The sequence below is a fragment of the Rhinolophus ferrumequinum genome, chromosome 9, assembly GCF_004115265.2.
Source record: "Rhinolophus ferrumequinum isolate MPI-CBG mRhiFer1 chromosome 9, mRhiFer1_v1.p, whole genome shotgun sequence".
NCBI classification, from domain to species: domain Eukaryota; kingdom Metazoa; phylum Chordata; class Mammalia; order Chiroptera; family Rhinolophidae; genus Rhinolophus; species Rhinolophus ferrumequinum.
In genome coordinates this window covers 17,939,321-17,954,699 of record NC_046292.1, presented here as the reverse complement: position 1 = coordinate 17,954,699, position 15,379 = coordinate 17,939,321, and the positions used below count along the sequence as shown (strand labels likewise).

Below are 15,379 nucleotides of genomic sequence, written 5' to 3'. Positions count from 1 at the left end.
TGTCTCGCAGAGTCCATGCTCTTACTTGAAAAAATTAACGTTGAAAATAGCTGTATTGTTCTCAGTGCATGAAAACACAATGATACACTTTATATTTTCTGTGGAGGGACATATGTAGCATTATACAAGTGGGCACGTAACCCTGGTCTCACCAGGAGACTTTGTTGACGTGAGACAGCCCTGTAATGAGCCAGCACCTCTTCAGAGTTTGACTAAATGCCCCCTGGGTTGGACTTGTCACCCTGGTCACTTCTACCTGCCCAGCCCTGCTCAGCTCCCATCTGAATTCCTCTCCTCAGCAACAGGTGTTGCATAACCATTCCTCAGCATGAGGATTCTGGGGACAGACACTCTTGGAAAATACAGATTTTTAAGGAAAATAATATGCCTTAAAAATCTGATGTTTGAGTCCACAGTGGACTGTGGAATATTAAATACTAAAGGCTCTGACGAGTCCTGCAGTCAAGAAATGGTTTTGTGTTAATCCAGTATTTCTCCAATATATTTGTTAGCGTAATGTCTATTGAAATCCCATAGTACTGGCGTCTCACAAAATACATTTTGGAAAATACTGGCCCATAAGTTAAGCACTGTTTTGAAGGTAACAGAAGCTTCATCCCAACACTGGATTATCCAATAGACCAGAGCAGGAATGCCAAAGAAACATTTTTTGAAGGAATTTGATATTTAGAAAAGCAGAGTAGTCATTTTAAGAAAATCAGAATTGTGTTAAATTTAAATGTTTTGGGGTTAGAATTATTTCAGCTGTGGAGGACACATATTTGGGGGATATAATGACCTTTTTGGTTCCAAGGACCCAGCTTCCGTCCTGCAGAGGGTGGGCCTGGGAGTCAAACAAACAAACAAACAAACAAACAAAAAGAAATCAATACATCTGATCCCTCCACCAATCCAGAGTTCTTCTCAGATGTTGTCACTTACCAAGTATCCCTATTGGAAGATTCAATGAGAATAATATTAACACCAACTACATGACCCATTCACATTTGTTTATTTATGTGTCACCTCTGTGCTAATAGATCTCAGCTGATACACACCAGGGCGCTCAGATTTAACTAGTGCTGGCAACTACGTCTCCTTCCACTCAATGACTATTCTAGAGACAGAATCAGCAAAAGACGGAAATCTGTTATCGCACTTGGTCTTTGATTTCTTGGTGCCTTTTTTATTTGAGTTTCCTATTACATTGATTATGACTAATATTTAAAGATATAAATTTTTTTTGGTAACTTGTGACTCCTAATTGCAAGCCAACAGCTTCTGTTAATGCAGTAACAGTCATGGATAGTTTTGACATCATTCAGTCTTTACCGTGCTGAGTAAGGTGCTGCTCCAATGCAAAATCATTGGCTCATTCAATCCTCGTGACCAACCTGAGGTAAGGACTATTATTTCTATTTATCAGATGAAGAAACTGAGGCTCAGACAGGTGAATACACCTGTGAAAGATCACACAGCCAGGAAGTGGTGGCACTGTAATTGAAACCAGGTCCCTCAGACCCCAGAACCCAGTGTCTTCCCTAATATTCCACACTGCCTCACAAACACGTAGCTTCATTCTCATAGCTGAGCTAGCCACTCTCTCTAGAGAGAAGGGCTCAGATCAGATGTGCTGATCTGGATCCCTTCGAAACCCTCCTGTTTCCCCTGGGCAATGGGCAGAAATAGGTGCATCACCTGATGCCCTGTCATTGCATCCTTGGCCATTGTCAAAGGACTAATTCAGAAAACTGGAGGTGACCCAGCCCAGGTGACAGGCTTATCCTTCCCACAACCTAGCCTGAGGAGGCACTGACCCTTGTCCCCAACCTTGCCCCCACTCCTGTCAGGCACGTGCTCCTTCCACATCCCAGTTTCTTCTAGTCCTGTGCAGAGCAAAGGGGTCAAAATAGGGCAAGAGAGCTGACCAGGATGCATAGAAAGAGTAGGGGGATCTAGGCTCTAGACATGGCTCTTTTAGTGACCTGCTGTGTGATCTTGGGGGAGATCCCACCCTCTTGGTGCCTCCATGTCCCTGTCAGCACAGTAAGGGACTTGGGCTTAATATAGGAGGAGCCCTCTAAACTCTAGTGACCCATGGATCTGTTTGCTAAAAGTCCCAGCTGAAATGAACAGATGTCTTGCTACAGAGGTCTCAAGTTTTTATTTGAAGGGAGAGATGATTACACTGGATTTAATTTTATGTTTTTTCCATGTGTTTCCGTATGGGAAAGTCCCTCCTTTCCCCACTGATTTGCCTTGCTACCTCATTACGTATCCAGACCAATTTCCATGCCCTAGGGGTCTTTCATTCCATTGGTTCACTCACCTATCACTGCACCAACACCACATTATCTTACTGTTACTTTAATGTAAACCTCAATGAATCTCCCATTTTGATCTTCAAAATTATCTTGAATATTGTTGGTCTTTTGTTCTTCCTTACATATATTACAATCTGCTTATCCTGTTCTACAAAGAATCCTATTGGGATTTTGACTGGAAGTGTGCCACAATTACAGATTTGGTGAGGATTGACATCTTTATGATACTGAGGTTTCCTGCTCATCCAAGCTCCTTTGAGAAGCAATGGACAGTGGCCTAAGCTCTGAAGTCAGACCTGGGATAGAATCCCAACTCTGCAATGGAGGGCAAATCACTTCATTTCTCTGAGCCTCAGTTTCCTCAACTGTAAAAACGGGATGGTAATAATACCCACTTTGCTGATTAAATGAGATAATGCACGTCAAGTACTTAGCACAGTGCTTAGCATATAGTAGGTGCTCAATAAGTAGAATCTGCTCTTGGTAATAATTATCCCCTCTGCTCCTCTCACCAAAATTGCTATCTGCTTCCTGGATGCTTTGCCAAGGATACTCCTGTCCCTGGAAAAAGTCATGGACTCATGGGAGTGATGAGACATGCAATTTCTGCCACCTCCCAATATCTTCCCCCATACTGTCCTAGGAGCTCAGGATCCAGGGCTGCAGTCTGACCTCAGGCTCAGGGAGGCTCTTTGCTGGAGTAGGGCAAGGGAGGACAGCAGGTGTCCAAGGCCTTGGAACCTCAGTTGTAGGCCAGCTGGGGAGCGAACTAGCCTGCAGAAACCCCAGGCTATTGTCCCTGCCCAGATGGAAAAGACAGATAAAAAGGGGGAGACAACTGAGATGACAGACAAAATGGAGGGAGCGGGACAAAGATAGCATCCTGAAAGAGGATGGATGAGCAAAGCCAGAAGCCCCTTGGAGGTCATCCCATCATGCTCCTGCCTCCAAACACATTGGTGCCCCAAGGCTTTCAGACAATTTAGGGGTGGGGGGATGGCTGTTCTCACAGTATAGGATCTCCCTGGGGATACTACCTGATCTTCCACCACTTTCTTCCCCTCCCTGGCCAGCCAAAAGAAGGGCTGTGAGAGCCCCCAGAGAAAGATAGATGGAAAGGGTGTATGTGACTTCTCACCAGGCAGACTGAGGGCTCCATCCCCAACAAAGAGCCCAGGGCTCTGCTGATTGATGGTCCTGGAGGGCATTGGGAAGCAGTCCTGGCCTGGACAGGAGAATGACAGTGGTTCCGAGATGGTGAGGCACTGCTGGCACTGGTGCCACCTCTCAGCTGCCTGCTAAGTACACCACTCTATCCCAGTTGTCCAGACTCCTTCCCAGCAGGCCCCAGGGTCTTCTCAGGGCTGGAACCAATACTGATGGGAGGGGTACGGAGGGTGGAGTTTCCCATCAGCTGCAATCAGTGGGCCTCTGGAGACTCCCATTCCAATTGGTGAGTATTCCCAAGGTGTCACGTCCCGTGTGACGAGAGTTCTGGGGAGCAAGGAGGGCCACGCAGGGTTAAGAAAAGACAGCATACTAACAATTGTCACCCCAATAAATTTAAAAAATAAAAAATAAAAAAATAAAAAATAAAAAATAAAAAGAAAAGACAGCAGCCAAGAATAGAGTGCAAGCGGGGCCAAGGGACCCCCAAATCGGGCCAACACATAAGTTTTATTAGTTAGGTGAGGAAGTAAAGGAGATAAAGCTTGTCAATCTCAAGATCTGTGAATCCCATACATTATAATAGGGTCACCAATAAGGGTGATTCAAGCCAATCACCCTTGCCTGCAGGCAGCAGAACGTAAGTCTCAGGATGTATGTACTTCCCCAAGAGACAAAACCTTTATGCATATGAATAGATGAGAGCACATCATTGAGTCACTTCCCCTGCAGGTTGTGGGAAGGAATGCAGCCACAGAGGCAGAGGCTCTCCTTAGCCTGGGGAAGGTGGGGGGCTGTGCCCACCTGTATCAACCCCGTGGGTTTTCCTGTTGGTCCCCACGCAGCTCTGCCTGGCTTGGGTTGCCCCCACCCCCATGGGGAGTCTTACCCGTCATTGGCTGACCAGTCATATTTTGGGGCCAAAGAGGGAGACATAAGGTATAAGCACAAAGGTGAAGCAAAGTCCCTGAAAGGATCCGTCTCACAGACTCTCCTTTCTTTAGGGGCAGGTACGAGAACACAGACGGGTAGGCTACTGCGTGGCAACACCAAGGCCCCTGATTGTCAGTCTTTGCTGAACAGCTGGGCAGAACTCTGGCCCTTCCAGCCTCCCCCCAACCCAACACCAGGGAACCTGAGTCTCAGTGACATGGCTGATCTCATCGGTCTCCCGACTTCATGGCTGAGAGCTGGCCATTTGATTTTTGAGCTGGAGATCAATCTAATCCCCTCCAAGATGCATAGATGGGAAAAATGATGCCCAGTGATTTCTCCAAGGACCAGAACACAGGTTTCCTGTCATCCAGGGCAGCTCTTCCTATTGCCCATGACTTCCTTGGCTTTCTCAGACTCTCTGCATTGCCTACGTCCAGAAACTGCTGTGGCTATCAATGGTGTTTGGTGTGAAGGTCCCAAAGAGGCCTCACAGGTTGCAAGTTCCCTACCAGACTTCATCAACCTAACCCACAAATTCTTGCTGTCTTCCAGTGAGTTTCAGTGCTCCTCTCCTCCAGGAAGCCTGCCAGGACCCACACTTGGCCCGGTCATTCTTCATTGTCCCAGGATGGAGCTTCCTGTACCTGCACGATTTGGTCAGGGCTGACCCCATCAGATTAGGGCACCCCAGAATGAGGACCAGTTTCCTCCACCTTCAGACAGAGAAAGAGGGTACAGCTGTCTCCTGCATCAGACAGGGGCTCCCAACCATGTGGACCAGACTTTCACTCGCAAAATTTAGGCCCCTAAGGGCAAAGAATATATCTCTACCATTCTCAGAAATGTTCAGGGTACAGATTCTCTCTCCGATTAGACTGGAAATTCTGGAGGGCAGTTAGCGACTCTCCCATCACACAAACAGGCTTTTTAGGGGCAAGATCTGTCTTGCCCATCAGATGTGGGACAAGTTTGCCCCAAGGGGTTAGATGTCCACCACTCAGACACATTGATACCAACACAACACTTTATTATCAACATACAGGTACCTGGCCCCACTGGCCTCACCTTTCTCCTCTTGGTTCTTGGGCCCACTTAGGCTCCGTCTAGCTCTGGCCCAGAGCAAGTGGCCAGGGATGCCCCTCCTTCGGCCACATCCTGTCTGCCTTGGCCAGCAACACCTTCTGTGCTTATCCTTGCTGTAGAGCTTCCACTCTCTTATCCAGCATCCTTCTCCACCCTGGCTCCTCTGGACCTGGGGCTCACAGGCACAGGCCCTAGAGATGCCGCCACCTCCACAGCCCCAGGCATCTGCCCAGGTGTAAGGGAGAGGGCGGGTTCAGGCCAGGCTGAACCAAGTCATGCTAGGGATGCAGAAGATGCAGCAGCTGGGTGTGTGTGCAGGCCCCTTGGCTCCCATCCTGCCCTCTCAGCGGCTGCTTTTGCGCATGTTAAGGCGTATATTTGTGTTAGATTCCTGAACCTGCAAAACCAAGAAGTCTTATTGTCAGTACCTTCCTACCCTGACGTGGCAGATGCTCCCTTATCTCCTCCAGCTTCAGCAGCGCCCCATCCAGGCCTCCCAGGGAAGTCCTTCAGATGTCTAACTCTAGCCTGCCTAATATCCTCTCTGAGCGTGGGAGCCTACGCTGTGGACGGTCACAAGGCCTCCCATCACTCTAACCCAGTCCGATGGTGTGGGAAGCAGCAACTAACGTGGGTATGTGCCTTTTTCTCCCTAGAAGCTTCCTCCTTCAATAGAAGGCTGATCTCATACATCCTCGACAGGACCCGGGGGTCTTTTGCCAGCAGTGGGCCTAAGCATCCGCCACCAAGCAGGAACTGAGCTGACTCGAGCCACACTAGGAAAGGGTAGGTTTGAGGGCCCTGGAGTCGCAAGTGGCTTAATGGGCGGGGCCACGAGAGGGGGAGGGGCATCTCAGAGAAGGAAAGTGGACTCTAACCTGATTGGCGGGTTGGCGGTGACTGCTGGGGTGCATGGGAGTCTAGGGGGCGGACCAGATTTCAGGAGAGACAGAAACCTTGACTACTGAGGCAGACGCTGGGCTGGGTTGGGCTGGGCTGGGTGGCGGGATGAGCGCCGTTTGGGTATGAGAAGGAAAATGCACCTTTTCCTTGTTGACAAGCGCAGTGATCAAGTCTTGCTGGCAAGCCACCTCACGGATGTCCATAGAGGACCTGTTCTCCATTGACAGACTCGTTGATAAGTGCCTGTGCATCAGCTCCTCCTCCTGCTCCTGATTGAAGCGGATGGAGCGTACCTCCTCCACTACCCTGGGGGCAGAGGAGTGAGTGAGTTCCAGGATGAGGAAGGAGGGGGCAGTCCTCCCACCTCTTCCCTGGTGTCCACTCCCTGCGTCCTCCCCCTTCAGTCTGATGGAGACCCAGGCCAAGCTGTGCACTCGTGTGAGATGGGAGGAACCTGGAGGTCTGGATTCCAGCTCCTCCACCAATAGGCTGGGGACCCTGGGTAAGTCACTTAACCTCTCTGGGCCTCAGGATCCACATTATAAAATGGTGAGGACGTGAGGCCAGGAGAATCTGAGGTTCTGCTCAGCCCTAACTGACGGGACTCGGGGGTACCCCAGTACCCGCCCTACGTGTTGAGCTCATCTCGGATCTCTTTGTACTGCATCAAGTTCTCCTGTATTGCCTCCAGCACCAAGCAAAAGTTGTCGCATGTGTTTTCCGAGAGGTTAGATAGGGGGCCCCCCATAAGTGGTTCCTGGGGGAGGCCAGACATCTCCAAGCGGGCCACTGTACAGTGCACCAGTGGCAGCTGGTTATTCTTGTACTCCTCCTCGACTGTCTGGGGAAGAAGAAATGGAGAGGGGACAGAAAGAGAGCTCAGCCAGCATACCCTCCCCCAGCCCCTTTCGGCTTGGCTCTGGGAAGTACTCAACCCTCCACCTCCCCAACCTTTGGGAAGTTCTACCCCTGAATGAATAATACTGTCACTAACATTTAGTGAGTTCTCAGTATGTGTCAAGTACTGTTCATTTACCCATGTAGTTCTCATAAGAGCCCTATGAGGTAAGTACGACCACAATTCCCATTTTACAGGAGAAATCAAGGCTTAGATTGATTAAATGCCCTAAGGTCACCCAGCTGCTCAGTTTGAGTTGCCATAGAAACAAGACATCTGGGCTATCCACACCCCTCAGAAGCCCCAATTGTTGAGTTGGCACTCAAGGAGAGATGCTGCCTCCAGGTCTCAGGTTTGGCTTTCTTCAGGCTGTGAGTGTGTGAGCACACACACACGTACACATGTGCTCCCGTCAGCACTCATACCCACACTCCCTCTTCTCCCTCTGCCCTCCCCATCTCACTCACCTCACTGAAGTTTATTTGATTCTGCTGCCTCTGCTCTCCTGCTTTCATCATTTGCTCCAGGTTGGTGGTCACCACAACGACCAACAGGTTGATGCCAATGAAGGCACCGATGGTGATGAAGATGGCAAAGTAGAGGGCACCCCCAATCTCCATTGCATACTCCCTCGTCTCCATCCTGGAGATGGCAGGCAGGGGCCCTATCACCGCCCTGGCCCTTTGAGCCTCAGTTTCCTCATCTATGAAATGGGGAAATTAACTCAAAGCCTACTGGGACTTCTGCTGCCTCACTGTTGCTATGCAGATCTAATGCCTACTCCTAATTGTCACAGCAGCTGCTCTTCACTGAGCACCAGCTGTACTGCCAGACAGTGGGGTCCTCAAGCCAGCCCTGCAAGGTGGGGATTTGTACATCAGCATTATAAAGTTTAATCTATCGGCTATCGTCTTTATTCATGTTTTTTATTATAAAAAGTAATTCAATCTCATTATAGAAAGATCAGAAGGAAAGTATAAAGGAAAAAAATCCCACCTACTGTTAATACATGTTGTAAATCTCCCATAAAATATTTTCCCAAATAGTAGTTCTCTCTCTCTCTCTTTCTCTCTTGCCGTGTGTGTGTGTGTGTGTGTGTGTGTGTAAACTGTGCCAGGCTCAATGCTAACAGATTTATATAGGATTTCTCTATTGCTACTCAGCAATCTATGACATAGTTAATATTGTATGATAATCCCCAGTTGACAGATAAGGAAACTGAAGCTTGGAAAAGAAATGAACTATCCTGCCCAAGGTTGTATGGCTAATGTAGTGGAGCAAAGACTTAAAAGCCCAGTCCACCTTTACTGTGCACTCTATGGTTTCTCCACTACCTACATCATAATGCATAATGATAACAGAATCCGTTTACCTTCTACTCTTACATGGAGGGGGGAAAAAGAAATCAGTTAGGGAGACCCACTCCTTGGAGTGGACTGGAAACAAATAGGCTTTATTTAGACTTAATGGGAAAGAAGTAAAGAACAGAACCCAGGCAGCCATCTGTGGCCAAAAGTGAACTTGGCCACAAATGGCTAAAAATGAATGAGATGAGACGCTAAGTTCCTAGGAGGCCAGGCAGTTTGGTGGTCTCCAATGTGTGCTGCACGGCTGCCCTGAAGCCCTAGTGCAACCACAGACTATTCCCTTCTCTAAGGCCAGGCTACCCAGCTGTTCAGTCTGATGGGAGAAATCTCCATGAATAGGCCTACAGTGAGACTGAATAGGTGGAGTTTCAAGGGGCACAAGGCTTCAAGCAACCCACAAACCCAAAGGCCCCAGCCATAGGGGTCTCCTTTCCTCCAGTTGAAAGCCCCAGGCACCCCATTCCTGCTGGGCCATCCTCATCCCCAGGCCCGGAGCTCCACTCCCACCTACAACCCTCTCCCTCCCCAGTCAGTATTTTGCTGCATGGGTGCCCAGCCCCTGCCTCGCCTGGCTGGCCTGGGGGCCCAGAAGCCCCACGGGGACTCACTGAAAGTCATTGTAGATGTCCACCCAGCCATCCTGAGTGATGCAGATGAAGAGGGTGTACAGTGTAACCTGCATGTTCTGGAAATGCTTGGGCACAAACACACCAAAGAGAGTGACCCCAAACACGGCGAACACCTGCCAGAGAGATCGGAGACCCGCCCTGACTTCACCCAAAAGCAGTGGAGACAGAACATGCAAATGCCACACAAATGAATGCTGCCAAGGGAATCACGGGGATTTGGGCCCATAGGCCTCCTCTTCTTCAGACAGCCCTCATTCCCAGTGGCCCAGGGTCTGTTCAGGGAAGGGGAGCGGCTGGGGGTGGGCGAGGGCACTGACCAGCATGAAGAAGAGGATGAGGGCCATGATGTTGGCCATGTCGGGCACCGACTGCAGGATGACACGAATGATCCGGGCCAGGGGCTCCACCGCCATGCACACATGCACCAGACGCAGCACCCTGTGGCAGAGCCTCTCAGGGGTGCCTCTTGGCCCTTCCCAGACCCCTCCTCCCACTGCCCCTTCCACCTGCCCAGACAGGCAGAACTGATCCCAGCTGGTAACAACCTCCCCCCAATCTTTTTTCCAGTATCCAGACAGGTTCCCCTCTTTTCTCAAGTTTCCAGCTCACCTGAGGGTATAGGTGATAGAGATGACATTGAGTTCAGTAATGAAGAACCCCAGAAGCAAGATAAAGATGATAAGGAAGTTGAGGATGTTCCAGCCGTCCTGGGGAGTGGGGGCCAGCCCCAGTGGGGTCTGTCAGGCCCAACCCATGGGGACATCCTGGGTCTGCCATCCCCACACCCCAAGGATGGGGACTCAATGTTCCTCTCACAGCAGGGCCAGTCATCTGTCATCCACTGCTGTTACTCATCCTACTGCGCCCCAAACATGTCAACCAACATTCATGCACTCACTGTCTCATACATGTTTTAATAAGCATCCTTGCAAGTGTTGTTTGCCCAAAGCGTCCTTTAAGACATCCAGGTTTCAGAATTGTTGTTCTAGGTTCTTTATTCTGTGTTCTATGAAGTGAAACCTCTAACCCACGGAAAGCTTATAACTCTATTGGTTGTTCTGGTAACTATTTAAATGATACTTCCTTTTTATGAAAGTTTTTTTTTTTTGGATAGTTTCTTTGTTTTTTTAAAAGCCTCTTCTTGAACATGCCCAAAGGCAAAATAAATCCCTTGGCTCCAGAAATCCCTGGATTCCAGAAATCTTATTCAAACAAAGAATTTGAGTCTTTGTCTCATTTAATGTAACTTTCAGACCCATTCCCATCCAGACAGCTCTTGGAGACTCTCCAGAACAGGGTTCACTGTAAAACCCTCAGGCTAATGATGGTCTTCATATTTTTAAATGGTTGAGGGGGGAATCAAAAGAAGAATAATATTTGGTGACACATGAAAATTACACGAAGTTCAAATTTCAGTGTCCATGAATGAGATTCTTAGGGGCACAGCCATGGTCATTCATCTATGTGTGGTTTACAGCTACTCTGTGCTCCCACAGCAGAGGGGAGTGTTTGCAACAGAGACTGGGTGGCCCACAAAACTTAAAATATTGATCTGGCCCTTTACAGCAAAAGTTTGCTGATTCCTCTTCTTGAACCCTGTAAATTAAGGTGGATGGTCTCAATCTCATTTCTTAGAGTTGGAAACCAAGGTTTTCCCAAGATCACAGAATGGGGGAAGGCTGGAGCTGGGATTGGAACCCAGGGAGGCTGGACTTCTAGTACAAGTTACTTTCTGTTGCTTCACAGACATCTCAGAAGTAGTCTCTCTGCAAACACACATACACACACACACACACACACACACACACACACACACACACACACACCCCCCCCTCAGTTTGCAGGGCCAGGAGCAAAGGGGTGGGGCTTGGGTCTGGTGAAGTCCCTAAGGAGGAGTAGGGGTGATGGCAAGGAGGGCCCAGGATCTCACCTTCCAGAAAATCCAGAAGCCATTTAACCAGCCAAGGAGAACTTCACAGATAAATATGGTCAGCACAATGTCATCTATGGTAGAGAACAACTGATAGTGTCTCTACATGGAAGATAGAGAAAAAGAGAGGGGCAGAGAGGTCAGTAGAGCGGGGCCTGGGAGGGGTCAGGGAGAAAGGATGTTTGCGGGGGAGGGCCCATACTCCTGCTGCTTTTCATCCTTAGCCCCTTTGCAGCTCCCTTAGCGCACACTTTGCTTGTACATGTCAGATACCGTGCTAAGACCACACATGCATCATTTCATGTTACCGTCACCATCATCCTACAAAGTAGATTTTATTCCCATCTTACAGATGAGAAATCAGAGAGGTGCCCAAGGTCAGACATTAGCAATAATGATTGTTGTCTGACAACACATCTTTCCTCCTAACCTCTAGAGTAGAGATACTTGGAAAAGGGGGAGAGGCAGAAGAGGCTCCTGGACTGGGAGAAAAAACTCTGGCCCCTGAGATGGAGGAAACCAAGCCCCGTCCTTCGTTCTTTGGTGTTCCAACCACTTCTGCTGATTTAGCTCCCCAAATCTCTCAGGCAAGAAAGACCTGAGAGAAATCCTGGGTATCGCCACATTTATGGATCCAGGTGACTTCCCTGGGTAGATGGATGGATTGTTGGCTGGATGACTTGATGACTGAATTCTGTTTAAACCCCAACTCACTTGCATCCAATCAAGAGCCTATTCCCTTAGCTCCCGTTAAGCTGTGACTCCACTATAGTCTGTGACCCTATTAACAGCTCCTAGCCCCCTGACGCCACCGTGGCCGTTACTGAAATCACTTGGACTCCTCCCTTTCTTCATCTCCATGGCTAACAGACTCTGCCCCAAGACTCGCTGCCACACATGGAAGCCTCCTGCTACCCACACCTTGCCGCCACCCCCACCAACTGGCCAGTGCGAGGCTGCACAGAGTTTCTTACACCCAGATGGGCGGTTAAGGTTTGTGAGCTCCCCGCCTGTTCCAAATTCCCAAAGGGCATCATGGGTCAGGGATGTCAGCCTACAACAAGGAAGAGCTTTCTGTCCCTTCATCTGTCTTCTCAGCATCACTGCGCTGGCCACTGGAGTCAATAGGCTCTCCTCACTGTTTATAGAAAGATCTTCCTAAATAGTCCTTTTGCCTTCTCCAAGTCATGGACATCCACGGCTAAATTAGAGTTGCCTTCTCTACCCACAAGCCTTCCATGGCTCCCTAAGGTTCAAAACCAGTCTGGTATTCACAGGCCTCTAGGACTGGACCATCATCGGCACATATTCTATACCAGGGCTTTTAGCATTTTTGACTGGGACCCGTAATAAGATATATATTTTACAGTTTGCAACATAACGCACACTCTCTCTCTCATCCCCCGCCCCAACACACACACACACAGACAATTTCTATTTCATTCTTTTTCATTCTACTATTTCATTCTATATGAGAATGTTGGTATCTGTTCTCTGGACTGATTTCATGATCCATCAGGGGGTATGGTCTGCCTTCCAGTTTACTCATTCTGCCAACGTTGGCAGTTGGGTATCTGCCTCTACCACATCAGAGGCAGCTCTCATTAAGGCCCCAAGAGCTGCCTCCAAGCGATGTTTTATGGCCTCATCTCTTAGCCACATCTGCCATTGTGCGGCTCCTCTGATGGAACACTCTCCCGGGTTTCCTCCCACTCCTCTGGCACTCGTTCTCAGCCTGCCCCACTTCCTGCCCTTTACCTGGAGGCTCTCCTCAGATCTCTGTCTTGGCCTCTTCTCTTCTCAGTCAATGCTCTCTCCCCAGGCAACCCCATCCATTCCTTTAGCTTTGGCAACCATCCACCCAGATGCCGGCAATCTCATGTCACCATCTCTACCCCAGTGCTCTCTGCAGTGTTTCACACTTGGCCTCTAACCCCTCACTAGACATCCCTAGGTGGATATTGCACAGGCACCTCAAACACTACACAACTCAAACTGCCCTGAGCAGCTTCCCCAAACCTGCTCACCCACCAACCTCCCCACATCCCAACAAACGGCACCATCCCCACACAGTTCCTCAAGCCAGAAACGTAACTTCTTGCTCTCCTTTTCTCTATGTGCATGAGGATGTTGATGGATGTTAAACAGGCAGCATATATAAGAGCTCACTAGGTATTTGTTATTAAAAAAATCTGGAAGACCCATTGATCTGACGCCTAGGGAGCTTCAGATGTCTGTGGGCCTCTTTTTACCCACTTCCCTTTTCCCAGTCCAAGCCCCGTCATCTTTCACCTGAACATCTCCGACACGGTCCTGCCTGCTCCATTTTTTCCCGTTCTTGACACGCTCCCTTCCGTGATCGGCACTGTGGAAGCCAGTATAAGTTTTCTAAAACATGTGTCCGGTCACGTCACTTCCATGCTTTAAACTCTTTCCTGGTTTTCCAGTGACATAGGCTAAAGGCCATCCTCCTTCACATAACTTAAAGACCCTGCATGATCTGGCCACTGAGCACCTTTCTAAACTCATCAGCCATCACATTGGACATTTAAAAAATATTGATCTTAAATAGCACAATCCATGTATATAGTATACTTCTTGTAAGAAAGTAAAACATCAAGGATAAGGCCAAAGTCATCCTGGACTTCAAGTCGGACACATAGAACTCACACGCTATTTCTTCTGCCCCAAACACACGTCCTCACCTTTCTCTGCCTGGTCAACGTCTGCTCATTTTTTATTCTCAGCTTAAGTGTCCCTTTCTCCAGGAAGCCTTCCCTGACAGCCTCCTCCCTGCCAGGTCAGGTTTGATGCCTTCTTTGAGCGCCCACATCCTTTGGCACTTGGGCATTTATAATGACGTGTGTGTCTGTGTGAGACAGAACTAACTGGGTCTGCTGTGCTCACACCTGGAACCCTGGCACTGAGCACAGTTCCCAGCACAGAGTGATTCACTCTTAGTGACTATTGCTTAAAATGAAATACTCTTTCCTACAAGACACCCATGTGCCTGTCTCTGCTCACACCATTTTTTCCCTCCCCTTCCTTGACAAATACAGTGCATTCCTCAAAGCTGGGCCCCCTCCACCACAATGTCTCCCTTGATCTCTAGACCCCTGGAAAGTCAGAGCTGACAGGCCCTTGAAGAGCAGCAGCCAATCCAGTCATCTTGAACACATGAGAATCCTGAGGCCCAGAGAGGGAAGTACCTTGCCCAGGCCCCTGCCATGTCAGTGGGGGCAGAGGTCAGGCTGGAGTCCCACCTGGCCAAGGACGGAGTTGGTGCGGAACGCGATGGTGATGGCGTTGACCACCAGCAGCGTGGCCACCAGCAGCTGGAAGGCCGGGTGTCGGAGCAGCTGCTTGATATACATGCTAGTGATGAACTCCTGCATGTCCCAGGCATCCTAGGAAAGGACAGACCTTCCTTCAGGCAGGTGTCTCCATAGGAGGCCTCTGCCCAGATGTTTGCTCTCAGTGAATGGGGGGCAGTGTCCTGGGGAGGACACTCTTGGGGGGAAGGGGCTTAAGTGGGGATCATGGAACAGGGGTATCAGTGTAGAGGTCACCACCCAAATGAGTCACTGCTGGGATCTTCATGGGGGTCATTGCAAGGGAGACTCTTTTAGGGTCTCTGCTGGTGAGTGACCATCATCATAGAGGGTTTCCTGTGGGGGCACTGACAGGCAGTTACTAATATATCATGGGGGGTGACTGCAGGGATTTCTGCTGGGGACTGCCCCCTGGGGGGACGGTTAGAAGGCAGAAGGGACAGAGTTATCATGAGGCCTGTTACCCGATGGGCATATCTGTAGAAGTGTCACTGTGGGAGTGAGGATGGCTGCAGCAAAGCTTCATCCTTACTTTTTTGCTAGTGATGTCTCGGCGGTTGATGAGCACTTGCTCCTCTGGCCGGATGTAGGGCTCGTGAGTGGCCCTCTGCAAGGGTAAGGAAAGGGCCCATTAGTGCAGCCCCAGCCCCCCTGGACCCAGTACGGTCCTCCTATGTCCTTCCAGACCCTGGGATGCCCAGCGTGGGTGGTGGAGCCAGACAGGGACCACCTACCATGACACTCAAAGTTTTGATATTGGTGGTGTTGGCCCACTGCTGCCACCAGTTTTGGGTCATAGTTGCTCAGTCT

The 15,379-nt window shown here is 49.4% G+C and overlaps 1 protein-coding gene across 1 annotated transcript; it reads right to left on the bottom strand.

Annotated features, from left to right (window-relative positions):
• Positions 1-5,642: 5,642 nt before the first annotated feature.
• On the bottom strand, positions 5,643-15,366 carry CATSPER4 (cation channel sperm associated 4). The gene is made up of 11 exons (XM_033113811.1): positions 15,304-15,366; positions 15,102-15,176; positions 14,501-14,644; positions 11,238-11,339; positions 9,917-10,014; positions 9,625-9,745; positions 9,287-9,420; positions 7,779-7,953; positions 7,046-7,254; positions 6,554-6,719; positions 5,643-5,735 (listed from the first exon to the last, which is right to left on the bottom strand). The coding sequence occupies exons 1-11, from the start codon at positions 15,364-15,366 to the stop codon at positions 5,643-5,645; spliced, it is 1,380 nt and encodes a 459-aa protein (XP_032969702.1).
• Between the last annotated feature and the right edge of the window lie 13 nt (positions 15,367-15,379).